The sequence below is a fragment of the Tigriopus californicus genome, chromosome 2 (assembly GCF_007210705.1).
Source record: "Tigriopus californicus strain San Diego chromosome 2, Tcal_SD_v2.1, whole genome shotgun sequence".
NCBI lineage: Eukaryota > Metazoa > Arthropoda > Copepoda > Harpacticoida > Harpacticidae > Tigriopus > Tigriopus californicus.
Window position 1 is genome coordinate 14,961,207 of NC_081441.1, and position 24,997 is coordinate 14,986,203.

At 46.0% G+C, this 24,997-nt stretch overlaps 6 protein-coding genes across 6 annotated transcripts in view; 3 read left to right on the forward strand and 3 right to left on the reverse strand.

Moving 5' to 3' along the window:
• Positions 1-6,365: 6,365 nt before the first annotated feature.
• On the forward strand, positions 6,366-7,663 carry LOC131893622 (proline-rich protein HaeIII subfamily 1-like). The gene is made up of 2 exons (XM_059243717.1): positions 6,366-6,527; positions 6,637-7,663. Exon 2 carries the CDS (start codon positions 6,700-6,702, stop codon positions 7,282-7,284), a length of 585 nt encoding a protein of 194 aa, XP_059099700.1. The 5' UTR covers positions 6,366-6,527; positions 6,637-6,699; the 3' UTR covers positions 7,285-7,663.
• Positions 7,664-7,906: 243 nt separating this feature from the next.
• LOC131893617 (protein peste-like) lies at positions 7,907-10,156 on the reverse strand. Its single transcript, XM_059243713.1, has one exon. The coding sequence runs from the start codon at positions 9,619-9,621 to the stop codon at positions 8,119-8,121; it is 1,503 nt and encodes a 500-aa protein (XP_059099696.1). The 5' UTR covers positions 9,622-10,156; the 3' UTR covers positions 7,907-8,118.
• A 2,880-nt stretch (positions 10,157-13,036) lies between these two features.
• On the reverse strand, positions 13,037-17,355 carry LOC131893620 (uncharacterized). Its single transcript, XM_059243716.1, has 3 exons — positions 17,126-17,355; positions 15,967-16,796; positions 13,037-13,293 (listed from the first exon to the last, which is right to left on the reverse strand). The coding sequence occupies exons 1-3, from the start codon at positions 17,142-17,144 to the stop codon at positions 13,144-13,146; spliced, it is 999 nt and encodes a 332-aa protein (XP_059099699.1). The 5' UTR covers positions 17,145-17,355; the 3' UTR covers positions 13,037-13,143.
• Positions 17,356-19,550: 2,195 nt separating this feature from the next.
• On the forward strand, positions 19,551-21,580 carry LOC131893619 (ubiquitin-conjugating enzyme E2 S-like). Its single transcript, XM_059243715.1, has 2 exons — positions 19,551-20,212; positions 20,337-21,580. The coding sequence occupies exons 1-2, from the start codon at positions 19,932-19,934 to the stop codon at positions 21,130-21,132; spliced, it is 1,077 nt and encodes a 358-aa protein (XP_059099698.1). The 5' UTR covers positions 19,551-19,931; the 3' UTR covers positions 21,133-21,580.
• An 84-nt stretch (positions 21,581-21,664) lies between these two features.
• Positions 21,665-24,676, forward strand: LOC131893614 (maternal embryonic leucine zipper kinase-like). The gene is made up of 2 exons (XM_059243710.1): positions 21,665-21,926; positions 22,613-24,676. The coding sequence occupies exons 1-2, from the start codon at positions 21,672-21,674 to the stop codon at positions 24,302-24,304; spliced, it is 1,947 nt and encodes a 648-aa protein (XP_059099693.1). The 5' UTR covers positions 21,665-21,671; the 3' UTR covers positions 24,305-24,676.
• A 199-nt stretch (positions 24,677-24,875) lies between these two features.
• LOC131893368 (ras-related protein Rab-24-like) overlaps positions 24,876-24,997 on the reverse strand; it is an 850-nt gene continuing 728 nt past the window's right edge. The window contains exon 3 of the mRNA XM_059243364.1: positions 24,876-24,992. Within this exon, the coding sequence (XP_059099347.1) occupies positions 24,876-24,992 (117 nt within the window). The remainder of the gene's footprint in view (positions 24,993-24,997) is intronic.

Here is a 24,997-nt window from a genome sequence, read left to right on the forward strand (position 1 = left end):
TAGGAGAGAGGATATTTGTCAACGTACACAAGTCCTCATCTGATGGGTCATCATTCTGCGGTGGGAAAGAATGAGATAGATTTTGGTTGTCATAAACTTATAACCTGGCATGGACAAGCAAACCTTCTCGGACGGTAATCCTAAATCTGCCAAGGATTGGTACACCAGTTTCTCGTCTTGCCTGATGCAAAAGGTTTGGCAATACATCGAACCGAGGACTTTTCCATCCACTGCCTTGGTCAACGTGTATGCGTCTCAACTGGAACACAGTAAAGAACTTTTTTCATCGAAAGCCCAAGCCCAGAGGTAAGTTTAATCATAATACATCGAAAGCACGGGGATCCCGGACGCTATTTATTTTTTCTTTGTATTACTTCAACACCTATCGATCCAAAATGCTATCTACATTCGTGTGCAATGATTTTTTCTTGCATGTTCTATGAGCTCTAACAAGAGAATGCCATTTTTATGGAAGTGCAGTATTTTTAGACGCTCTGTCCGAGAATAGCAAATCCTTGTTAACTCCTTAACTCCCTAGTAGTGATGTATTTCGATCCGGAAGGGCAGCTTTTTAGCTTAAAGAACCTAAGGGCTTCCATCTTTATCAAAAGAGAGTTACATAGTAAAATTAAAAAAAAAAAAAAAACGCTTATCAAGTGTCAAAACGTGATCTGGCTTGTTAGAACTGGAAACACGGGATTGCTTCAAGACTCGTTCTTGATCTTTGATTGTTCAGCTCATACCTTTTTATCCTGCAAGATGAGAACCTTACTGATGTCCTCCCAGAGCTACCGGGTTAATTTGTGTCCTTAACAACCAAGAACGAGATATCTCTTCTCTAAATATACGCTACAAGACGTGACATAGCAAATGAGATAGGATAGGCCAAAGCTTCATCTCGTACATGATGAATAGTTCATGCTCAAGAGTTACAGATATGCTCCCTGTAATCTGTTACTTTTAACTCCACTCTAGATGCAATTCACACTCATGTACAGAGCGTTTTCAACGCCCTGACAGCGCCCTCTGCGTCCTTACGAACAGTATTTGGTCCGCACCTAGAAGACGCAAAGGGGCGCTTTCCTCACCCATGAAAGGACATTAGAGCACATAAGGAAATATAATGAAATAAAATATCCAATGTGGTGCACTAATTTCAGATTTTGTGGTTTTTGCATGAAGGGGAATAATGTCGATAACACCACTACCAATGAATAATTTGGTCCAACTTGGTGTTCATTATCAGGGAACTTGTGTGACAAAAGCCAATTAATGGTCTCTTTGGTTTAGCTTTAACATCACAAACTAATGTGTGCTTAATTTCAGAATATTTGTAATACAATGAAAACTAGGCAGAGATCTCAAAGTGATATCGATTTTCATCAAACATGGTGCAGAGGTTTGGCTTCACACTATCTAAACACAGTTATTACGTGGAGTTAGAGGGCTTGTTCAGAGAAAAGTCTCTCCACCAACAGTTGAGGCCTTTGCTTTGAACACATTTGGTAGTTGGGCGATCGACTTCTCTTGCGTTGGGCAGTTTCAATCAAAACAGACAAACGAGCTATCACTCACGGGCTCCCCTGATTCGGAACTTAATTTTTGAGAATCACATAACCTAAATGTGTTCAAAGCCGATCCCCATTGCACACACCAGGCAGCCGGGAGGGAGCCAAAAATCTCAGTCTCGTGAGTGTCGCTTCTCTGACTAGCTACGTAGAGTTAGGTCAGCTATTGGTTTTGGGGGTAGTTTGAAATAATTCTCATCTTGTGCATAAAATAAACCGGACCAAATGCGAAGATACTGTCTTTGGGTAGCACCTACTGCTTCTGCAAGTTGATTTCGGACAAGCGTTATTCATTTTCACGTTATTAGTAATCTTTCTCAGGCCAGCTTCCAGAACTGCAAGGGAATTGGACGGGAAATCAATGGTTCTGTATCTCGTTCATTTCACGTGACTCTTACATCTGCCGTAGCTTATCCTGGCAAACAAAGTGACAAAGGCTCACTTGACCATTCCAACCCATGCACACGGAAAACGATTTGTCCTTGAATCATCACGTACTTCTTGATCAGGTCTGAGCCAAGCGCATGTCCTAAAGAATATGCCAATATTTTTGACCTCGTTAGATGAATAATTTTAAAGTCCAAATAATCCAGATAGGCATTCATTCCTACCGTCGGCAAAGTTCCCGTGCGGATGTCGTTTCACTTGAGATAGTTCCAAAACATCGCCTTCCTAATAGAAAGTAAAGAAAGAGTAACTGGAAAGGATATTGGTACTAGTCACTTGAAAACTCGATCAATTCTAAACCATGGAGGTGCTCTCCAGGCAATAAAAAATCCACAATCGTCCACAATCACTCTGCAATCCGCCTCAAAATCAACCACCTCTTTTTCCTGGAAGATACACGGTGATGCTCATGACGAAATATAAAGATACCAATTCGGTGAAACACCATTTCTCCCAGGATTGGCCTAATTTGAAAGAACTTGTGATGGGGGACTTGATGTTAACTTACCTCGGTCCAGCGATCACAGTTGGTGCCCAATTGAAGGTCCTCTGGGACTGGGATTTTCCAATCGAGTTGAATGAACTTGGTCATTGCGAGCACGTTCAATGGAATTGCCTGTCTGTCTCTTGAAGCGTTGGAACAAAACTGTCGATGTTGCTTGATCGGTTGGGATAAAAGTCTCCTTGATCTTTTTAGTACTAACCAGATTGGCCAGAGATTAAGATTGCCGCCTACATCGTGAGTGATGAAGAGTTTCAACAAAGAGGTCATGGCAAAACGCACAGCATTTAATTCGTGTTTATATTTTTTCCATGGCTTCCTTAAAACCTGTAAATCCTCTCATGGTCAACCAATCCCTTGAAACAGTGGAAGAATATCAACCAAATTAAGCATGAGATATGCGATCAATTTCAGCAGATGTGGTTGTACATGAACTTCAAGGTTCTGTAGAATGTAATGCAATGGGTTCACTGTTAAGGTTGACAAACTAAAACGATGAACCCTAGAAATGTAATTGGCTACAAACACATTGGTTTGAAAACGTAAATACATTACAATTACATGAAACTTTACTTGCAATCACAATTAAATGAGAAGTATGTAGGTCATCAAGAAAACGGAACTCGCTTGGTCGAACTTGGCTATTCACCCTCTCCTTTCGCTTTTGGGCAAAATGTTTTGCCGTATCAAGACGTGGAAAGCAGGGTTGCCAGGTTCACCGCGAAATAACTCAAAAGTGGCGGAATGAAAAAGTCTTTTCGGTTTTAAATTTCAATTGGCGGTAAGCCAAAAATGTGGCGGAATATGGCGGAATGAAACCTGAAGGAACTTGTAGAAAAGGCATGGTTGGTAATGTCGCAAATGGTTGATTTAGTTGTTGCTTTCATTTTGAGTTGAACATGTCTTTGACCTTACTCATTTTATCTAAATACAGCTTAGTTTAATGAAACGTCATTGTTTTGTTGCAAAGGTATCTGGAATGGAATGGATAAGAGAGTTAATTGCAATTTGCCTGATGGCATGTGTGGGTTGGTTTTGGTGTAATTCTTTTTAGTTCAAGCCTTGACTCAAAGTGCCTTTCACACAATAACTAAATCCAGCTCAAGCTTTTCCCTAAGATGCAACTAGCATCCCAATACTTCACATATTAAAGAGCAAATATTAAAATACTCTCATTTTAGTCCAGGTCTCCTCATCCTGGGGAGAGTTGAGATAAAGCACTGAGAGGAACCAAATTTGATCTAGAAACCTGCATGGTTTGGGGTATCAATTAAGGGGTCCAAACTAGGAGACGAGAGGATTTTTGATCTTCTAAGATTTTGAAAGTTCTTCAAACCTTTGGTTATGTTTATTGATTTGTTTTACGGGCTTTTCTAATTTTTTCTAGGGTTTTTCTAGGGAAATGATCTCCAGTATTATCAGAATAAAAGGTTATATTTTGTCTATTTATTACCCTTTCATCTTTATATGATCTTTGAAATTAGGTCAAAAGTAGCACAAAACTTTGCAAAATGCCATTTTACATGCTCTTTTGCTTACAAACATGCTTAAAGTTTTTCGTTTGATATTTTTTTTCTCTGAGAAAAATATATTTTGTTATTTCAAAGAACTTAAACCGCCATCTGACAGCACTGTTACGGGGTTCAAAGGAATGGTTTCTGGCACAGTGGCTCGTCTGAGAAGGCAAATTTGGTACAGTAAAAAAGGGGAAAGCAAATGCGGTTGCGTTTCTATAGAGCATGTCAAGTGAATGCGTTCATGAGCAACTGACGTTATTCCTTGTTGTAAAATCAAAGACAACATGCCCAGCCATACCATACTGAGCATGCATTGCATGTTGACTTTTTTTTCATTATACTTGCTTATCTAGGCAAATAGCATTATGGTATAGAGCCAATTTGATAGTGCGTTCCACCGAATTACACCAAACATATTCATTTCGTTGGGTTGTGTAGCACAGCACAACCCTCAGTATAGGGCTAGTCAAGGAAACGCGTTCATGGACAACTGACGTTATTCCATGGAGTAAAATCAAAGACAACATGACCAGCCAAATTGCACTGTGCATGCATTGGATTTTGACATTTTTTCCATTTTACATGCTTGTCTAGGCCATTAGCAATTGTGGTATTGAGCCAATTAGATTGTGCGTTAGCTGATGAACACCAAACATGCTCATTTAGTAGGGTTTTGTACCACAACTTGCTCAAAATCACTTGATTATTGAACATTCAATGGGCGAATGGGGTGACTTGACTGTGATGTTTGTCTTAGTTCTCTCTCCCAAAATGCCCAAAAATCAGGGTGCCGGACCACATTTTCCTTAAAATTTCCTTTACTTGACATCCCCTATACACTTTTTTTAACTCTCAATTTTGGCTCATGCATGATTTCGAAAGGTCTTCAAATAATCCATGACTCGTGGAGAATAGCACTGAGAGAAGTCTTCACTGCATCTAGATTATCGTGATTTCTTCCCAAACTGAAAAGATAAATTGCAGGCCTAACAAAATCAGTCACTCTGATTTTGTGTTGGTGTATCTGCTATTTTTCTGGTCGTTTGAAATAATGAGGTTTTGTGATGTTATCACTAGGCCAGAAATAAAAAATCCTGTTTGGTAAAGTCCCCCATGATTACAGGATTGAAAATATATATATATATATATATAACAATGAAGAACCCTTTCTTTAGCTCAATGAACATGTCTGATGTTGATGGCTAGCTAGTATGTTGCTTGCAAAATTAATGTCGCAGATCCATTCTTATCTACATTTAAGTCCTTAAGGTAAGAAATTGAGCAATGGCAAAATTAGATAGTATTTCAATTGAGGTGCTCAAACAGCAAATTATTAATTAACATTTGAAATACAAATGGAACTTGACTAGTTTGTCAAACATAGATTTAAGTAACACGTTTATTGATTGTGGGCAGCCTAAATATTGTTCATTAACACTATGACACCCTTTAAAATGGCTAAGATTAATTCAACAGCCCCAAGGGAGCACAAAGAAGATGTGTCCAAAAATGTAGATTTTCCCTAGAGAGGGAGCCCAAAGATGCTTGCAAAACTCCAGTTTTATCCCCTATTAGAAAACAGGCAATAAAGTTGGCTGGAAACTCCAAGATAGGCACTCAAGCTCAAAACTTATCAGAAATAAAAGCCAACTGGAAGCTGGGGATAACATGCACCAGATTGCGTGTAACTGGATGGGCTCACATTTCAAACCCGCAAGTAAACTAGAATACATTTCATTATCATTTGATTGCATTTGCGGTTCTCATTTCAGCTGGGTTCAGTCAAAATGGTTTCTCATTCTGAGTAATGAAAAAAATGGGCCACAGCCCAACCTGCCACCACTGGCGGTTTGTGGCGTGACATTATTATATGGTTGACTCAAATCGACCTCCACTTCTCACTTCTGACACCTCCGTCGTTCAGTGCCACCCACCCACCTGTCCAACCATAAAACTGATGCCTCAACCCGTCAATTGGTGAACGTTCCGTCCGGATCACCCAACCCAAGGCCTGAGCCTATGACAAAAAAACCCTGACCCATTCGTCTAAGGCTCTGGAGTGTCCTGCGTGTCCAGGTGAAAGCGAGGCGGTGGACGTACGGGTGGGATTGGCTCCGGAATCCAGTTGGGTGGGCCCACGCACCTCCATATCGCGTCTACATATCACCCAGCCCAGAACGAGCCTGGCGACGGGATCCCGTGGGGCGGGACTGTCCGGCCAGCCGGGCTAGCCGGGGTGGGATGGCTCACCTGTCGACGTCATTGGGGTCGTCGCCCATTCTGACCCGCCCCTCGATCCCTCGGCCCTCGCGCCCCTCGCCAGTGGGGTGGGGCGGGAGATGCGTCGAACCAGGATTGCTACTTCTTCTACTACTCGTCGTGCGTGAAGGGGTCGTGTTGCCCGTTTCGACACGAGCCGTCGGCCTTGGCCTCGGAAGTGGTGTGCACCTTCTGGAAACAGGGCAAGTGCACCAAACCCAATGTTATCTACCGGTAAGTCCACTGAGGGAGAGCGAGAGCGAGACACAGACCACCCACTGTTGGCTTGGCCAAATGGATGCCTTGATGATGCCTTGGTTTCTTGATTTCTTGATTTCCACAGACATATGGACATTGTGAAGAAGCGCAGCACGATCCCTTGCTTTTGGGAAGGGCAATCCGGGGGATGCAAGAAGCCCCACTGCCCGTTCCTGCACGAGGCGCCCAAAGAGCCTTATCCCGAGGACATGTCCCTCCTGATGGGACTGCCCCCAACCCCGGCCAGGGCCCCATTATCGTTAACCCACCCAAGATGGACCAACTGACTGGACTCATCTGGCCCGTCCAGCCCCAGGCTAAACCCGAGGGTCCGAGGCGTCCGAGGCGTCGCCCCGGCCCGCAGTTTTTGGGCCGGGCGCGTCTCGGTCAAGGAGCGATTGGGCCACGCCCGAGCCGCCGGAATACGAGCCCGGTTGGGCGGTGGGCCCCCCGAGCCACTGATCGGGCCCCGAGCCCGGTGGGGGCGGGGCAGGTGGACCCGGACGAAGCCGGCCACTCGGAGGAAGAGGCCCTGCGACGGTCGGCCATCCAGACCTTGGATTTGCGGTCACGCTTGGCCGGCAGTACGGTCGCGCGCATTGTGCGCCATGTGGCCGTGACCTCGGATCCCGAATCCCAGGACGAGTCGCCCCACGACCAGCCCGACCTCGATCCCGACCCCGATCCCGATCCCGATCCCGACCCCTTCGTGGGAAGAAGGTTAAATCGGTGATCAAGAAAGTCAAGAAAGAGGCCCGGGTGAAGAAGCGCCTGTTGAAGAAAAAGGCAAGAAATCAAAAAGGAAGAAAAGCGACAGAAGAAGCGAGCCAGTCGTCGCAGTCCGACAGTTCGGCCGCCATCAGTGACGACGGAGCGCCGGCCTCGGATCTGGCCTCGGATCTGCCTCGGATCTGGCTGCCACCGGGAAAGAGCCTCAGCGGAGTAGCGGCACCAAGCGCCGGCGGCCCTCTCGAAGACGAGGTCTCCACCCACTTGACCGGTGCGGATCCGGGCCCTATCTCGCGCAAACGGGCTAAGAGACGGGACGATAAGGCTATTTACGATCCTCTGACTCAACGACGCTTGAAGGCCCAGCCCAGGAGCGATCCCAACTCGATTATTCCGTTCCTGTCCTCGCCCCGCTCGTCCACCGACCTCCGCATCCGTGACCAAGAATCTGGACGCCGTGGCCAACGAGTCCATTGACGTCATCAAAGAGATCGACGACTTGCTCAACAACAGTGATTAGCTGCCCGACGCCTGATCGCCCGCCCGCCCGATTCTTCTTGTGAAGTGTCGCTATGCCAAGATGTCATACATAGATATCCTATAAAATATTTGGAATTGGGCTGGGCCTGGGGATAAATGATTTATTTCAATACATAAAAAATGGGTTCAAACTCATGATCAATTTTTCTTGAGAGTAAAAAGAATGGCCAGCGATGCCATTATTGAAGTACTTACATATGAATATCACAGACTAATGCACTGTCACGACTACACTCGATGAGTAACTGACATATCAGATGACGGGTTGATTTTGATTCGGGGGGTGAGTGGGCCTATTCTACTCGGAATCCTCCATGTTGTCGGGTATGAGATTGGCATTCAAGATGGCGCTATCCTGAGCATTACCCCGAACCTTGGACACGTGATAGCTCACACCCATAACCACAAACGAAAGCAACACGCCCATACCGATGGCCATCATGCCATAGCCCAGGATACTGCAAATATTGATCAAATGGGACAGAAACCACATCTCGGTGGCCAGCGACTCTTGGAATCCCACGTGAGTCTCCGTCCACATCACTGGGAAGAACAGGTCCGTCTTGATGGACTTGAACAAGGCCACTTGCGGCACGGGCTGCAGGTGAAAATTGACCTGAAATCGGGCCTTAACCGTCAAGGGCACGCCGGTTTGAGGCTCCAGCTCGAAAGCCGTCTCGTGCCGGTCAGCCTGGGGTCGCAGGCCATCCACTTGGGCGGCGTAGTAGGGGTCAGCTTGATAAAAATGCGGTTGAGACATGAACACGGGCGCACCTTGCCGACAGGCCGTGGCATTGTACACGCCCGACGGGACTTCATTCTCCGGGTTGAAGCACCAATTACTGGCCCGCACCGTTCGGTTGGCCAAGTAGTCGGGCTGGACCACATAGCGATAGGTCTGGATCCCGTCAATGGCCGTGTCCCGTTGGTAACTCAACTCAATGGGGCGACACAAGTCGTTGCTGAACAAACTGACCGAGGTGCGTTGACGGGCGGGCGGAAAGAAATCCCCGGCGCCGCCCACGCGACCGCAATGGGCCGGATAGTACTGCAACTGCTGGGTGTAGTTCCAGCTGGCAATCTGGCCCAATCGGGACAGATTCTGCTCACCCGTGTACATGTTAAACACGCCATCGAACCAGTCGGACCCGTTTCGGCCGTAAAAGAAGCCAAACTTGTCCATCTTGGTGGGCATAATGATGTCAGGCAATATGGCCGTGGCGGTCAGCAACGGATCCGAGTATCCCTCGAACAGAATCTCGCCCACCGTCTTCGTGACAAAAAGCGGCTCTTTGATCATTTTCAGGCCCACATCAATGGTAAGGCGAACAAAGGCCGAGGCCTTGGCGGCCAGGAAATTGACCGTGGCGCCCGGCGGGTTCAAGATGGTGACCCGATCGCTCAAGGCTCCCCGGGATAGCTCGGGCACAAATCGGTAGGTCCGTCGTTGTTCATAGGTCACGGTGTGGTTGAGCGGGTTGGGCACAACCTTGACCTTTTCGTGCACCTCCTCATAGACGAAAGGCCCCACCTCCTGCAAAATGGGCTTGTGCCCCTCTTGCACAGCCGCCAAGTTGGTGATGTTGAACAGGTAGATGGACGTGTACATGGGCACGGGCAGTTTGAGCCAATGCGGGTATACGGGCGAGCCGGGCACGATGGGGAAATTCTTCTCCAAAATGGAGGTGAAGAGCTGATGGTCGAACACCAAAACGAGCACTCCGCCCAACAATAGTAGCAAGGCCGTGATCAGGGCCAGGAAGGCCAGGATGCGGGCGCAATGCGGAGGGCAAGCCGCCATGATCCTGATTGTGAGCTGATTGAGCTGATCCAGGAGTGGCGGGGCGGGTGCAGGAGGAGGAGGTGGGTGTCGAAACTCCCTCACTCAAACAGGACTTGTCTTTTTCTCTCTCTCTTTCTCTCTCTGTTCCTCTGTGTTATCTTATCCGTGTTCAGTGGACGGTGTACACTCTAGTGTGGATTCTAGTGTGGACTCTAGTGTAGACCAACGGACGTACCCTGGGTAACTAACTGCGTTCTATCTCTCAACTGGCTGGGAGAGTCTAGAGAGGCCAGAGTCTAGGCCAGGAGGGGCTTCATTCCATTCTTCTTTGGCTGTATGCATGCACTCGGGTTCAACCAAGAACTTCTAGAAAAATGGACTGTGAACAGACTTCCCAACCAGGGTTGCCGGATTTTTAAATACTTTTTCCGCCATTTTGACATTCCTATTGCGCCAAATTCCGCCACATTGGGACAATTTTACTTACTTACAAATGGAACACTATTATTATCCATTTATCGTAACTAGGGCTCTAAATTGATCACTAAAAAAGTTTTTTTGAAATAACAAAAGATATCTTTCTAAGAGAAAAAAATCTCAAGTGGATAACTTTAACCATGTTTGAAAGCAAAGGAGCATGTAAAATAGCAATTTGGAACTAATTTTGCAAAATTTTGTGCTACTTTTGACTTGATTTCAAAGATCATATAAAGATGAAAGGGTAATAAATAGACGAAATATAACCTTTTATTTCAATAGTACTGGGGATTATTTCCCTGTAGCGTTTAGAACAGCCCGTTAAACAAATCAATGAAACATGACCAAAGGTTTCAAGAACTTTCAAAGTCTTAGAAGATCAAAAATCCTCTCATCTCCTAGTTTGGACCCCTAAATTGATACCCCAAACCATGCAGGTTTCTAGATCGAATTTGGTTCCTCTCAGTGTTTTATCTCAACTCTCCCTCAGGATGAAGAGAAATGGAGTAAAATGAAAGTATTCAAATATGTGCATTTTTATATGTTTATAGCTGAATTTAGATAAAAAGAGTAAGGTCAAAAAAATGTTTAACTCAGAATGAAAGCAACAACTAAAATTTGCAACATTACCAACCATGCCTTTTCTACAAGTTCATTCAAGTTTCATTCCGCCATATTCCGCCACATTTTTGGTTTACCACCAATTGAAATTTAACGCCGCAAACGACTTTTTCATTTCTGCCATATTCCACCACATTTTCAGCTTACCGCCAATTGAAATTTAACGCCGCAAATGGCTTTTTCATTCCACCACTTTTGAGGTATTTGGAGGTGAATTCCGCCATCTGGCAACCCTGCTCCCAACAGCTCCGAGCCAAGTTTCGAAATATAGGTGCTAAGAAACTGACAGATCTTTAATGAAAGACAAGTTATTTTCATTCGTATTTCGGTAAAGGGGTTCGTTTCCAAGTTCCGTCACCCAAAGCTTATGTGGTAGACCCATAGCTGGCCGAAATTTATGTATTGATTACAACGTAACTTTGACCCCCATCTCCCAAGTGCCCACAGCATGATCTTGGGCCCCACATTCATTTCGTCCAACAAATTTTGTTATAGTCCACATCACTAGAAGTCCGATTTTAAACAGTGTTGCTGTTACGAGCCAGAGCCACCATATCTGGCGTGTTTGCTCCCGTTTGGCGCTCGTGAGCCTCGAATTTGCGGGCCAGGAGATAGAATTGCATCCACATCCAACCAGGTGCACAAGATTAATTTATCCTTTTCATTGAACATAGCCTAAAAAGGTGTTGCACGTTCGCCACTCTCCCATGGTCGTCAAACTTGTGCTTTTTGTCACAGTTTTTTCCAGACGCTGGAGAGAACAAAGGTTACAATTGACAGAACTCATATTTGGTGGGAGTGTCATAATTGAATATTGCATCATACTGAAGAAGTTCCATGAGTTGGTTAGTTCCTGAAACGTTTGGAATACCCTAGAATTGGAAGCTCAGTCTGGCGGTCCTGATTGATGGACCAGGACCACCAGGACCAAAAAGTTAAACATTCATCGGAATGGATATTACGAATTCAGAACTCAGTGTGGACTTGAACGGCTTCATGATCATGTTCAACCACCTTCACGTTTAGCTGCCTATTGATGCGCCATTGTATGCAGGAAAGAGTTGGCACACTGAATTTGTTACGTTTTTGATTATTAATCCTTCATCATTTCACGAGTCTCTGCGTCTGGCCAAGGCCGTTTCCACCCACGGTGATCGAAACCCTGTATCAAGCTTCCTGAGAAAGAACCCAATACATTTTGGCATTTTTCTGGCTCAGGAAGTCATTAGGAACAACTTTGGTTTTATTGCTTTTATGGAATTCTGGCCCACATTGATACTAACATGCCTAAAAACAATAAAAAACCGCAAATTTTCAAAAACCTAATTAATGAAAATTTGGAACACACTTATTGTACTTTGCACTTGCTGAGAAATTATGATTGATTTTAATGGTCACATTTTCGCCATTTTTGGCTCCAAAATGCCCTGGTCAAATCTAAATCCAAATTCCCAAAAAAGTTAATACGAATTTTTAATGCCACAAGAGTAAAAGATTGCTTTTCTTTGTCTTGCATATGATCTCAAAACATCTCAAAACGTTGGATGACCTTACTCAAAACCCTTCAAAAATACAAATTTTCGCAAAAATAATTGACGATAATTGAAAACACACTGAGTTCAACAATCATTGCAAAGCGCTTAAATAGATCCAATCATAATTTCTAAGTAAGTGTTAACTACAGTAAGTGTGTTCCAAATATATAGATACATATATAGAATATAGACGACGGATTACGAGGGAAGTTTTAGACAGCGACCATTACCTAACATGTAGTAGACAGGAATAATATATTTTACCAACAAAGGAATGTACCTGCAACGTTTGTGGCGGGTTTCTTTAACCTTTCCATAATTTGTATGACTTCTGTGACCATAGGGATGAAAAAATAAAGTCATCGCCAAAAAAAAAAAATCTTCATTGATCGGGTTTTTTGAAAATCTTAATTTTTATTTAAGCATATCAGCTTTATATATGGGCTAGAATTCGATAAAGCAATAAAACCAAAGTTGTTCCTAATGATTTTCTAAGGTAAATAAATGCCAAGATGTGTTTGGGTATGTCCATCAAAACTTCAAAGGGCATTTTACTCACCGTTCACGGTCATGAAAAGATGCCAAATGGTACCCTCGTACATATCCAGACCGAAGAAATTGTCGACCACTGAACTGGCTTGCCTCGAACCAGTTCTTCTCGTTGCTTGATCGAGCAATCGAGTTCTTAGCTCAACAAAGAAATACACCACGGGGTTGTTGCCTTGTTGGTAGGAGCAAAACCATTCGTCGTAGTAATGGATGGAGAACTTACCGTTGATGGCAATCCAAACGGGATAGAGCTCGGGATAAGGTATAAATATATTGATAGCGTCAATGGCAACGGACATTTAGCGTTATTTAATATTGTTGAGTAAAGCTTGGAAGCGATGGTCACATCATCATTTGATCAGAAATAATTGCGTTGAGCTATGAGATCCTCCACCTGACTAATAAGGTCCTCCTTGGCGAGCAATGCAGAACCATCCTCAAGGACGCGCACACAATCGCGGAGACCGCGAAGGGCTGTTAATCGCCGCTCTTCCAACAAGATCAGTCGCTGTAATTAGATAGGAAAAAAAAGACATATTTAGCTTTCTCTTTCAAACCAGAGAACCTAATGAAAGAAGAATCAGACCGCTACTAGAACCTAAAACGTGTTGTTCTTTACTCCCGCATGTTTTCTTTGTCGTAGATCTGACCAAGCAAAATGTGAAGGGAATTATTCAAAGTGTGCATCTCGTCCTTGGTGACATGTCTGAAAACAAATTGCTCCTTAAAAACTTTGAGCATTATGATTCAAACCGAGAACCAAAATTAAGCATCCAAATCCAGCCCTGTGTTCGTGATTGATCCTTACTAATTTTTTTTAAAAATGTATCATTGTCAGGGTGGGCAATTTTGAGAATTAGCGTGACTTTTGGACAAAAGTGGACAAAAGTGGACAAAAGTGGACAAAAGTGTCCAAAAGTGTCCAAAAGTGTCCAAAAGTGTCCAAAAGTGGACAAAAGTGGGCAGAATGTGTCCAAAATTAAGTACAATTGTGCAAAAGGGGATTGACAAGCAAACACTTTTAAACCCTAAATCATGTTATTTCTTTACCAAATCTAGATGTGAACCAGCAAATAGAATCAGTAATCAATAAAATCTAAGCTTTCTTCAAACACATAAATATGAAGTAACAACTAGCCTTTTCACTAACGTTTTTAATTTCCAAGATATACACTTAACGAAATTCGTTATCTTGATACAATACAGCTTCATAAAGTCAAAACAAATATCTTTAATATATTTTGAATGTTAATAAGTCAAAGCCACACTATAATCAGGGCATTTGGTGGCTGGGTAATTTTAACAAAGATTAAAAAAAATAATTTTAAAAAAGCTTAGGAGCTGAATATCAAATATCCAATAATACTTCTCATATTTGTAATATACATAACATATTTATAAGGAGTGCATGAATTACACTTTTATAATACATCTAAAAACTAAGATATATGTTTCTTTAAGAAACATTGGGAATCTCATTTCCTGACATCAAGCGCATCTTTAAAAGTTAAAAATATGCCTAACAATGTCTCAATTAACTTACTTATGGAAGAAAAACCATAAGTATAGGAAAATATGTCATTATTAGATTTTAGCAATTCGTAAGAAATTCAATTTTTAATATTAGTACTTTTTAAGAAGAAATCCCAAATGACTGATGATTTTAAGTAAAACATTTTTGCAAAAAGTTAATAATGTTGAATAAATGAAGCCAGATAACCAGAATATAATGTTTAGCTATTTCAGTTTTTGAATCCTTTGCAACAGCTGCATTCTACTAGAGGGAGACTTTGTTCCCTGCTTGCTTTCTAATCTAACGTAAGAAAAAAAGAGTTAAGAACCTGTCTTTCAAATACCTTTTTTGGGTATGTTAGAGGTATATGGCAAAGGTTTTAAAGACTTATCTTGCTCTTGGAACCATCAATGAGCAATTTTTGAAGTAGAGGATAGGTTTCATACAGAATATCCTTTATATTTGTAGTTTTAAAGGTTCGTATTTTTGGACACTTTTGGACACTTTTGGACACTTTTGTCCACTTTTGTCCACCCTTATTTTTGGACACTTTTGGACACTTTTGGACAGGGGTGGACAAAAGTGGACAAAAATGAAATGCCCACCCTGATCATTGTTGATAATCAGAGTGGAGGAGACATTTCAGAAGTTTTATAGGATTTGTAATGCTGGTCTCACAATCAGGTTAAAGTAAGAAATGGTAAGCACGCATTATAAGTCATTTAAACATAACTTTGAACATGCCAAGTCAAATCCAAAAATTACGAAGAGGGATCAACAGGCAATAAATAAGATTGGGCTAAAAGTAAGATCGAGCAAAAAATCAAGGTAATCAGACATCAGAACTCACGCTAAGCTTTTAACACATTTGACGGAAGTAAACTTATCAAAATTTGACATTGAAGTAACCTTATATGCCCAGTCTCATTCATTGTTGACATTACTTTGTAATTAATGATCGCGGTGTGCTGCAAGATCTTGCAATGTGTTTCAATCATGGTTTTAAAGTTTTTAAAGTTCAGTCTACGTAGATAGATTAAATACAAGGTACAAATGCTAAAGATCAGCACATTGTCTTTCCACATATTATTAGTTTTTCTTTTGGTGAAGCCAGCCATCGTAACGTCGTTTTAAACGTACAGTTAAGATCGGCAATGTCATGTCATTATCAGATTGGCATTTCATTTCAGGGGTTGGGTTTTCGGGGTCCTTTTTGGGCAAATTTTACTTTCGACAAGACAAACGAGAAAAATCCTTGTCGAACAAATTGACGAATGAGAATGGTAGCTTGGCAAATAAAAAATGCAAAGATGTTGCCCACTGACTCTAGACGGCTCTTCTCAGAAAAGAACTGCATGAACCGTTCACAATCACTCACGGACTACCAATATATCCACGAGATTAATCTTGGGGAAAACTTGTAGGAAATTGAGTGACTGATTTGTGATTCAGGGGACAACAAAATAACCGCTATTTTTAGTCATTTTCAATCGGTCCTGGCGCGACTCTCGATACGACTTGGCTTGTATTTCGTTCCATTACAATCATTTTCTTCCCGAACCAGAACCATATTTGACTTGGGAAGGAATCGCCCCAAATCGATCCATGAGCTTGTCGTCATGCCGTATGTCCCAAACCCACCAATGATTCTCCGCCACCGTGGCTTACCTGCTTCTCCTCCTCAGCTTCAATCTCTTCCATCTTGAGCACCCCATGGGATCCCGCCTCTGGCGCTTCGCCCTGTGTCTCAGACAACAATGCCGACTGGGGCGACGGAGCCGGACCACTGGGTCCTTCAGCCACAGTTTGGGCATAGCGTTTGGCAATATTGCGAATATCCTGCATGGTTACAATCTTGTCATACAAATTGACGCGATTCGTGGTAGCACACCGCAGAATGGTCTGGTTGGGCACGCCATTCTTCAGCAAACCAATGATCAAATTCCGTGTGACTTGCGGTATGCGAAGGCTGCGCACCATGCGCTCATGGGCGTGCGCGATGCAGCCACGAAGTCTGAACATGGTCTTGGGCTGGCCGCACAAGTTCTCGGGATTGTCGCGCAGACATTGGCACACCACTGTCTTCTTGATCACAAACTGAGCATGACACTCGAGACTGGCCACTGTGTCTTGGCGCTTACGCTGACCCTTGGCCGTACTTTTGGGCGCCACGGCACGCCGGTGGCGACAGGTGAACTTGGCGTAATTGGGGCGCGAATCACGCGTGCGGAATGCTGTGTCCAGCTCCTGCGACTCCATCCATTCTTTGGCATCTTTCATGAGCGGGAAGTACTTGTCCAGGCGTTCGTGGGCGTGCTCAGCGGCGCAGGCCGAACCCTCTTCAGCGTGCAACGCCTGCTGATCGTCGACCTTGATGGTGATGGTGGCATCATTAGCCGTGCTGGTCGTGCTGGTCGTCGTGGGTTGAACTTGCCGGACGTGTTGCTCCAATTGAGATTGGACGCGAAACACACGTTTGCACTCAAAGCAATGAAAGCCTGAAATCAAAGGAATTAGGCCCCGATAGCTCAAACACTTATTTCGAAACCCAGGTAAACGTTATCCTCCACCAATTCGTTGGCGATGCTACTTTTTTACAATCAAACATAACCTAACCTTACCCAACCTAATCCAACACGAAATGAACAACCTTTAAAGAATCTATTAAAAATCTTTCAATATTTTGCCACAATTTAACAATGTGTACCGCCCTCTAATCGGTGGAGAATAACGTTTATCCAAAACCCACCCTCTGACTCGGCGGGCGGAACCACGGACCACGGACCACGGACCACGGACCATGGACCATGGAGGGTGCTCTACTTACTGTGCTTGAACAGGTACATAGTGAATGAATGGTCATGGGCGTATGGAGGGATGGAGGGATGGTTGAATGAATGGATGGGATATCAAAATTGGCGTGAGATGGGCAGGCAAGATGAAAGTTCGAATGGATTGGATGGGGTGACAGGCCTAGATTGATTGATTGATAAACACACCAACAACAGTCAAGAGAGCAGAGCTTGCTTGATACGTGTGTTTTGAAAACACCAATCGACAGCTGACATGTATTATCTCTGCTGCCATTTTCTTCGACATGTCACACTGGAGGTTGCGTGAATCTAGCTTGGCTAGCTCCCTGGTCAAAATGCAGTCAAAGCCCATGCCGCTCAATGCCTCACCTGAACAATTCAATGAGGGAAGTTAGTAGGGCTGTATATACTGTATATATCATATTTTTTCGCCTTCATGACATGATGAAGAGATTGATATGTTTTTTTTTCACGGGCTTTTCTAACCGCTAGAGGGAATGTAATCCCCAGAACTATTAAAATGACAGGTTATAATTCGTCTATTTATTACCTTTCAATCTTCAGTCTAACTTGAAAGATGCTACTGGATCAATAAGGCCATGGATTTCTAGAAGACCTAGATTCCGCACGGCAAAAAGAGGGCGACCCATAAGGGAGAAAAGGATGGCCTCTTTGCACTCTTGAAAGAGCATAACTTAACACAATTTTCAGTGCTTCTTTCTTCATTGAAAGTACTGGACCATCAATGGCTATACGTTTTTAAGATAAACAGCCAATTTTCAGTCTTTAATTTGATATTATTGGTTCTTTTTCGCAACTAAGTGTGGAGGTATTGTAAATTCCAGTATTGGCTGGCTTAACACCCCCTCCCTCATTTATATGATTGACAAATGCAAGACACAGGTTTGAACAAGCAATTATTGACGATTGCAAAAGTGACATACATTGCCTAATATTTTATTTGCCAATCTCATCTTCAATCCCTACCCAAAAATAAGCCAATGATTCAAGGATAAGCCAGATTAGCCAATTCTAATTCGTTGGTCGATCAAATAATATATATATATATATATAGATAGATAGATAGATAAAAGTCAAGTAAAATAAATAATCTTCTCGTCTTGAACTGCTGGGATTCCAATCCCGGTAGCGGTAAGGAAGTCCGCACAAAAAAAAAAAACCTTAATGGGAAACACAAGACACTCAACACGGTAATCTGTTTGAAGTGCCTAGTTTTCAAAAGAAATTCACACTTCCAGCTTAGGAAAGTGGTTTTAACAAGAAATAAGTATTCAAATTGTGTTTGAGACAAAAAATACATCAATACTGATGATATTCCCTAGTGGTTGGATTATATTAAATAATGGGAGGTGGCAACATCAGGTCAACAATTTTATATTGTAGATTTTTAATCATATTTGGCATTTCTAGCGGCATACTTGTTCACCACCTGATGAGTGGATTCATCATATTTATTTCATTGAAAACTTCATTGCAATTATTTCCAAACACTCATGTATGGTTTTTTAAAACGTTGGTGTTTTATAAATGGGTTTTCATTATTCCTCCTTTTTGAAACTAAACACTTTTATTAATTTGCCACTTAAAGTTACGTTTTTGGATCTTACATTGATTGTAGCTTTACACCCATCTTTTGGGAACCAAACTCTTTTACATCAATGTGTTTTTCAGGCACAGTTAAAATATGGCAAAGGTGATAAGAATTGAGTGGGAGTGGGAGTGGGCGGGGAGTGGGCGGGGAGCGGGCGGGGAGCGGGGAAGAGGGGGTCAAGCTTGCTGTTTCACTCCTTTTCCTTCCATAAAACAGCGTAAGAATTTGGATGCGGCCAACCTATTTATCATATATTGCCTTGATTGTCAGCTGGTCAAGTTCAATGTTGCGCTGGGGCGAGCGTCGGCTGCGTGGGTTCTACTTTGGGGCTGAGGCCATTCTACATGCCATAAAGATGAACCGGCCCGAAGCCCCACCCTATTTGTTCGTCTTTGGAAATATTTTAGACTAGCACTAGTTTGTTTGTCAAGTATGGTCGAATGAACTATGATTTCATGGACCACGCATCGTGATTAACGGAAATTCTATCTAGTGGGCCTGACCAGTCCTCCATCGACTTTCGAGGACCCCAACCCCAGCCCTGCTGGCGCCGCCCACACTGGTACACACAACTTTTGTTCGTTAGATCGGTTGGATTTTGACGGTTGAAAGTCATTCACGCTTGATTCGAGCCAGCCTTTGGGGCACGCTTGGTCGGCTGGTCGCCTGGGCGCCTGGGCGTCTGGTGGCGTAGGACCCGGCACGGTGGCCGCAGCGCGAAAGCCAGACGGAGGCCAGCACGGCAGGGTGACTGAGAGCGTGACAGGTGGAGTCCGTCACCCTTGGGCCTGAACCCTGATGGGATAACCCCGGCGTTTGGTTGGACCCCAAATCTGGGACTCGCATTCCCGCCTGACGCTAATCTCATGGGGTTCGGCCCATGGGATAGTTGAGAAGGCCATGCCCCACCGATGGGTAAGGCGGGTCCGGGACCCGTGGTTGGGGTTGGGAGCTGAGGCCAGTCGGACTATTATAGGCGTTGCTAATGGCGACCCTACCTACTGAAAAACCTTAATCCGTCCTGGATCGCACAAATCTGAGCCCTTTTGATACGGGACTCGCCTGGTTTTAGATTGGGTTTTTCAACGGGAATTTTTAGCTTGTTTACTGGTCACCTTGTGAGGGGAGTCGTGATTTTTCCATGGGTGAAAAGCCAGCCCGTGGTTGAGCGAGGCAGGCCAGCTAGAAGCCAATGATGGATGGAGTGAATGAGTGATCCCGATTCCGAAGCGAAGCAAGTGAAGCAAGTGAAAGAAGAAGTGAAGGAAGAAGAAGTGCCAGTGAACTCTGATGAAAGATTGACGCTCCTCCGAGCGAGGCCTTTCCCACCCAGAGTCCCACCCAGACGTTTATGGACGTTCGAGATTGCCAACAAGCCCAGATTGAAGGCGGATAATAGATCGATCGCCCCTGGAACGGACGGGCTTGCACGGGAAAAGCGGAGAGCTCACGGTCTGCACATTCACGGGCGACTGGTTGATCTTTTCAGGTAAGGTCCGATCCATCACCACCCGTGCATGGGCATGGGCGGGACAGGCTCTTAGTAAGAGATGGAGAGATAGTGGGCGGGACCAGCTCGAGCTATGCTCTCATCAATGTCGGTTGTGTTTCAGAAAGGGACCCGAAAAGGACCCGAAAAGGACCCGAAAAGCCGGCCCGGCCCTTGAGCCTGGATCGATCATGGTGTCCAACATGGAGAACCTGAACCCGCAAGTCATGCGCTACTTAGGCAAAGAGATCCAATCCCTGCACGCCCACCCGTTGGAGGGCGTGCGCGTCTTGGTCAACGACAAGGACATCACCTCGATCGAGGCGCTGGTCGACGGGCCGGCCGATACGCCGTACGCCGGCGGGCGCTTTCGGGTCCGCCTGGTCTTGGGCAAGGACTTTCCGGCCAGTCCGCCCAAGGGCCTGTTTCTCACCAAAATATTCCACCCCAACGTGTCCGCCAAGGGCGAGATCTGCGTCAACACGCTCAAACGCGACTGGCAAGCCGACCTGGGCCTCAAGCACATCCTCCTCACCATCAAATGCCTCCTCATCGTGCCCAACGCCGAGTCCGCCCTCAACGAGGAGGCCGGCAAGTTGCTGCTCGAGCACTACGACGACTACTGCACGCGGGCCCGCCTCTACACCGAGATCCACGCCCAATCCACTGCGGGGCCGGGCTGGTCCTCATCGCCCTCGAGTGACCAACCCCTCAAGGAGAGTAGCCAAAGCCACAGCAGCAGGAGTAGTGGTAGTAAGAGTAGTAGTAGTCAATGGTCCGCCACTTCCTCGTCCTCTGCCAACGCCAGCGCCAGCGCCAGCGCCGCCACGGACCCGGCCAATAAGAAGATGGGCGCCAAGACCTTGGCCAAGAAGGAGAAATCCATCAAGGATAAGAAGCGACAACTCAAACGTCTTTGAAGAGAAACGGCCGGGCGGGCGGAGGGCATCGCTCGCCCCGTTGTCGCTGAGTGGGCCGGGCCGGGCGGGAGAGAGAGAGAGAGAGAGAGCCAGAAGAGCCTGTACTTAGGTCCATGCGGCAGACCACCCTTAGTCCCTCGGTCCATCATCTATATTTTGGAACCTTCGATCTCATATGAGGCTAAAACAGCCACCACGTTCAACATGTTCAAAGCCGCGTGCGTCCTTTGGAGATCTCGCCCCCCACCCCGCCCACCCCGCTGACGCCTGCCTTCGGACGATCATGGCCCAAACCGACGACCACCCAATTTTGGAGATATGTTTCTGTTATGACGATATCATTGATATAAAAAAAAAACCATCCGCCTCCCCTTAGTTCCAATTGTACCCAACACTTCTACTACCACTACGATTACCTACTTACGCCCGTCTCTTCCGTTCTTTCCAGCGCTTTGCCCACAGATCCGCCCATCACTCCGACCCCCCTCACGCGCCCCCCGACTCACGGCTGACGGCTGACTGTCCGATTGACTGACAGGATGCCGGCCTACGACGGCAATGCCACCTATCAGGCCAGTTACTACTCGGCCTTGGACGGGCTGTTCGAATTGCACGAGACCGTGGGCTCGGGCGGGTTCGCCAAGGTCAAGTTGGCCACCCATGTGGCCACGGGCGAGAAGGTGGCCATCAAAATCATGGACAAGCGGCAGTTGGGCGAGGACTTGCCTCGGATTCGGCTAGAAATCAGCGCTATGCAAGTGCTCAGACACCAGAACATTTGCAAACTCTTCCAGGTAAGCGCCACCTTCGACGTCCAACCAACAACCACTCTCCCACTCTCACCAACGAACGAAACGAACGAAACGAACGAAACGAACGACCAACACGGAACAATGTCTCCCTGGTTTGCTGGCCATTGCTATCCCTGGTCCCATGGTTTAGAGGTTCCGTAGACCATAGACAAGCATGGCAACTTCAAGAAATGCACAATGACGAAAGGTAAAATATGATTTTGGGGTTGGGATAGAGCCCATAATGGGAAGGATGAAGTTCTTTGTCCTTCCCAAATTCCCAAATTTTTTTGCAAAGAATACAAAAAAAATGCTTTTTCATTTTTTGTGATCAGTTTTCATCATTCCATTCATTTGCATTATTTTTGCAAATCGCACCGTTTTGCTTGAAGAGTTTGACTTTAAAACAAAACTGTTTTACGTGATTTCTTCCTGAACGGCTGGATTGCCCTTCATATTGGACAATTTTATGATGGCATCCTTTTTCAAATTAAAATGTTTCAGCATATGGTCATGCAGAACTATTTTTAGCTCGAACCTGTTGATGCCATACTTAAGCATGAACGTGTCTATAGAGAATTGACGTACGAATATTTACGTACTCTCAGTTTGACATTTCTTTTTTACGCCTGACCTGCCCGAAAGCTTTGGTTCTCGTGGTTGCCAACATTCATTTGATATCGTTCCAGGTGATTGAAACCGAGACGAAGATCTTCATGGTCTTGGAATATTGTCCGGGGGGTGAGCTCTTCGACTACATCGTGGAGCGCGACCGCCTTTGCGAATCCGAGTCCCGCGCTTTCTTCCGCCAAATCGCCGCCGCCATGGCCTACATCCACCAGTCCGGATACGCCCACCGGGATCTCAAGCCCGAGAACATCCTCATCGACGAGGACCAGAACCTCAAACTGATCGACTTTGGACTGTGCGCCAATCCCAAGGGCGGCATGGCCTCCGTTCTGGAGACTTGCTGCGGCTCACCCGCTTACGCCGCACCCGAACTCGTCACCGGGCAGAACTACCTCGGCTCGGAAGCCGACATCTGGTCCATGGGCGTGCTCTTGTACGCCCTCCTCTGCGGCTTCCTGCCTTTCGACGACGAGAATATCAGTGCCCTCTATCGGAAGATCCAATCCGGAAAGTACGAGAAACCCGCCTGGTTGAGTGCGGGCAGTGTGGCGCTTCTGGACGCCATGCTCCAGACGGATCCTCGCCGCCGAATCACCGTCAACGAACTCCTCCTTCATCCCTGGCTCATGGTGGGCTATGACACGCCCGTCCAATGGCAGTCCAAGTTCCACGCCACGGACCTCGAGTCCGACGTGGTCCAGCAGATTGCTCGGCATCGCCTAGCCCCGCCCCAGGGGGTGATGGAGCAGATCCGGAAATGGGACTACAGCTCCAACCTGGTGGCCACCTACTTCATCCTCTTGGACCGCAAGCAGAAGGGTCGACCGTTCCAGTTGGCGGCTGGCGCCAAGTCGCCTTTGGGTGAGCTCAGCGCCAACCACACCCCAAGGCGGAACTTGGCCCACGAATTGGGCGGGGGGGGCAGCGACAGCGGGCCTCTCGGGACCTCACCCCGGGGACTGCACAACTCGTTGGAGGGCGGTCTGGACGACGTGGACCTGCTCTCCCTCAGCAGTCCCAACGGCTCCAAGGGCGGCGGCAGTGGCGCGGGCGAGTTCGATCGGAACACCAAGAATCGTGCCTCAGAACGCTATCCGGTGCCCAATAAGAAGCGAGCCGCCTACCAGGAGAACAAAGAGAACCACCAGGGGGGTGGCACGCCCAACCAACACCACCACCACCACAACCAACACCCGAACAATAGCCTGAATAGCCCGCTGTCGCCGTCCCGATCCATGGACAGTGGACTCAACTCGAACCCGTCCACGCCCAAATCACACAAGTCCGGGGCCAAGGACGACTGGGTGTTCGCCACGCCCGACAAACCCATCGGCGGGAGCGGCAAGCACAATCGTAAAGTGTTTGGCAGCATCGAGCGCGGACTCGACAAGATGAAGAACATGTTGACGCCACGCAAGGGCCGCTACGGCTCCTCATCGGAGTGCGCGCCCGCTTTGGTCACGGGCAAGGCCCTGTGTAACGTGTCCACCACTTCGCAACACAACCCGGACTCCGTGCTCAACGATCTGGCCCGTGCTCTGGCGGCCAAGGGCATCCCCTGTCAGCAGAAGGGCTACATTCTCCGGGGCAAGATCAAGGACCAATCCGGCATGGCCAAGCTCTCCTTTGAGCTGGAGGTGTGCCGAATACCCAACCTGAATGTGATCGGAATCCGGCGGAAACGCCTCAAAGGCGACGCCTGGTGTTACAAAAAGGTCTGCGAGGAAGTGCTCAGCATGGCCAAGGCTTGACCCGCAGAGCCGTGTTTCCGGCTCACCCTACACGCTGACTTGGTGATGGCTTCTTCACTTCAAATCTCTCTCTCTCTCGTTCTCCATGGCCGGGATATTGGAATCACTCCGCCTCGTTCATGACTCATTGAATGATCCCTCACCCTTCACCGTCCGAACAATCGAACAATAATACGCTTAGTCGACGTCTGAACGACCAACGACTGGAAACTCCAGGATCTCCGCCGGGGCCATTGCCTACCATTTACCCAATCCCTATTCCCTTCTCGCTGTTCATATCCATGATCCTCATGATAAATCTGATCTCTGACATGGCATCATCTATTGTACGCTGCTAAGAAATGAAAACTAGTATTTTCTATGTTCTAACGACTCGGGCGCCGATCTCTTACTCTTCGATCGATGTATCTGGTCAGCCATGAAACAGCTAAACAGGCCGAGTTTGGCATGGAAGGCACAGTTAGTTGGGCCCATTGTCATGATTCATATCAATGGGACTCTGACAAATGTGAAATGTGGAGGGTTGAGATGGAACACAAAGTTGGTGGTGGGGCTACTTCCAATCCGCGTGCTAGAAGAAGAAGCAACATTTGTACTTGTCCCGGCGGCTCTCGCGTCGATTGAGGTCCACCAACGAGTCGTAATCCGACGTGAAGTTGACGGGATCTTGGACGAAATCCCAAGCAATCTGAT

Excerpts from the sequence above, each read along its gene's own strand:
- LOC131893622 (XM_059243717.1), top strand. The coding sequence starts at position 6,700 with ATGCAAGAAGCCCCACTGCCCGTTCCTGCACGAGGCGCCCAAAGAGCC.
- LOC131893617 (XM_059243713.1), bottom strand. The coding sequence starts at position 9,621 with ATGGCGGCTTGCCCTCCGCATTGCGCCCGCATCCTGGCCTTCCTGGCC.
- LOC131893620 (XM_059243716.1), bottom strand. Across the intron at positions 13,294-15,966 it reads AAGCTGAGGAGGAGAAGCAG|CGACTGATCTTGTTGGAAGA; the intron begins GTAAGCCACGGT and ends ATCTAATTACAG.
- LOC131893619 (XM_059243715.1), top strand. The coding sequence starts at position 19,932 with ATGAGTGATCCCGATTCCGAAGCGAAGCAAGTGAAGCAAGTGAAAGAA. Across the intron at positions 20,213-20,336 it reads CGACTGGTTGATCTTTTCAG|AAAGGGACCCGAAAAGGACC; the intron begins GTAAGGTCCGAT and ends GTTGTGTTTCAG.
- LOC131893614 (XM_059243710.1), top strand. The coding sequence starts at position 21,672 with ATGCCGGCCTACGACGGCAATGCCACCTATCAGGCCAGTTACTACTCG. Across the intron at positions 21,927-22,612 it reads ACATTTGCAAACTCTTCCAG|GTGATTGAAACCGAGACGAA; the intron begins GTAAGCGCCACC and ends ATATCGTTCCAG.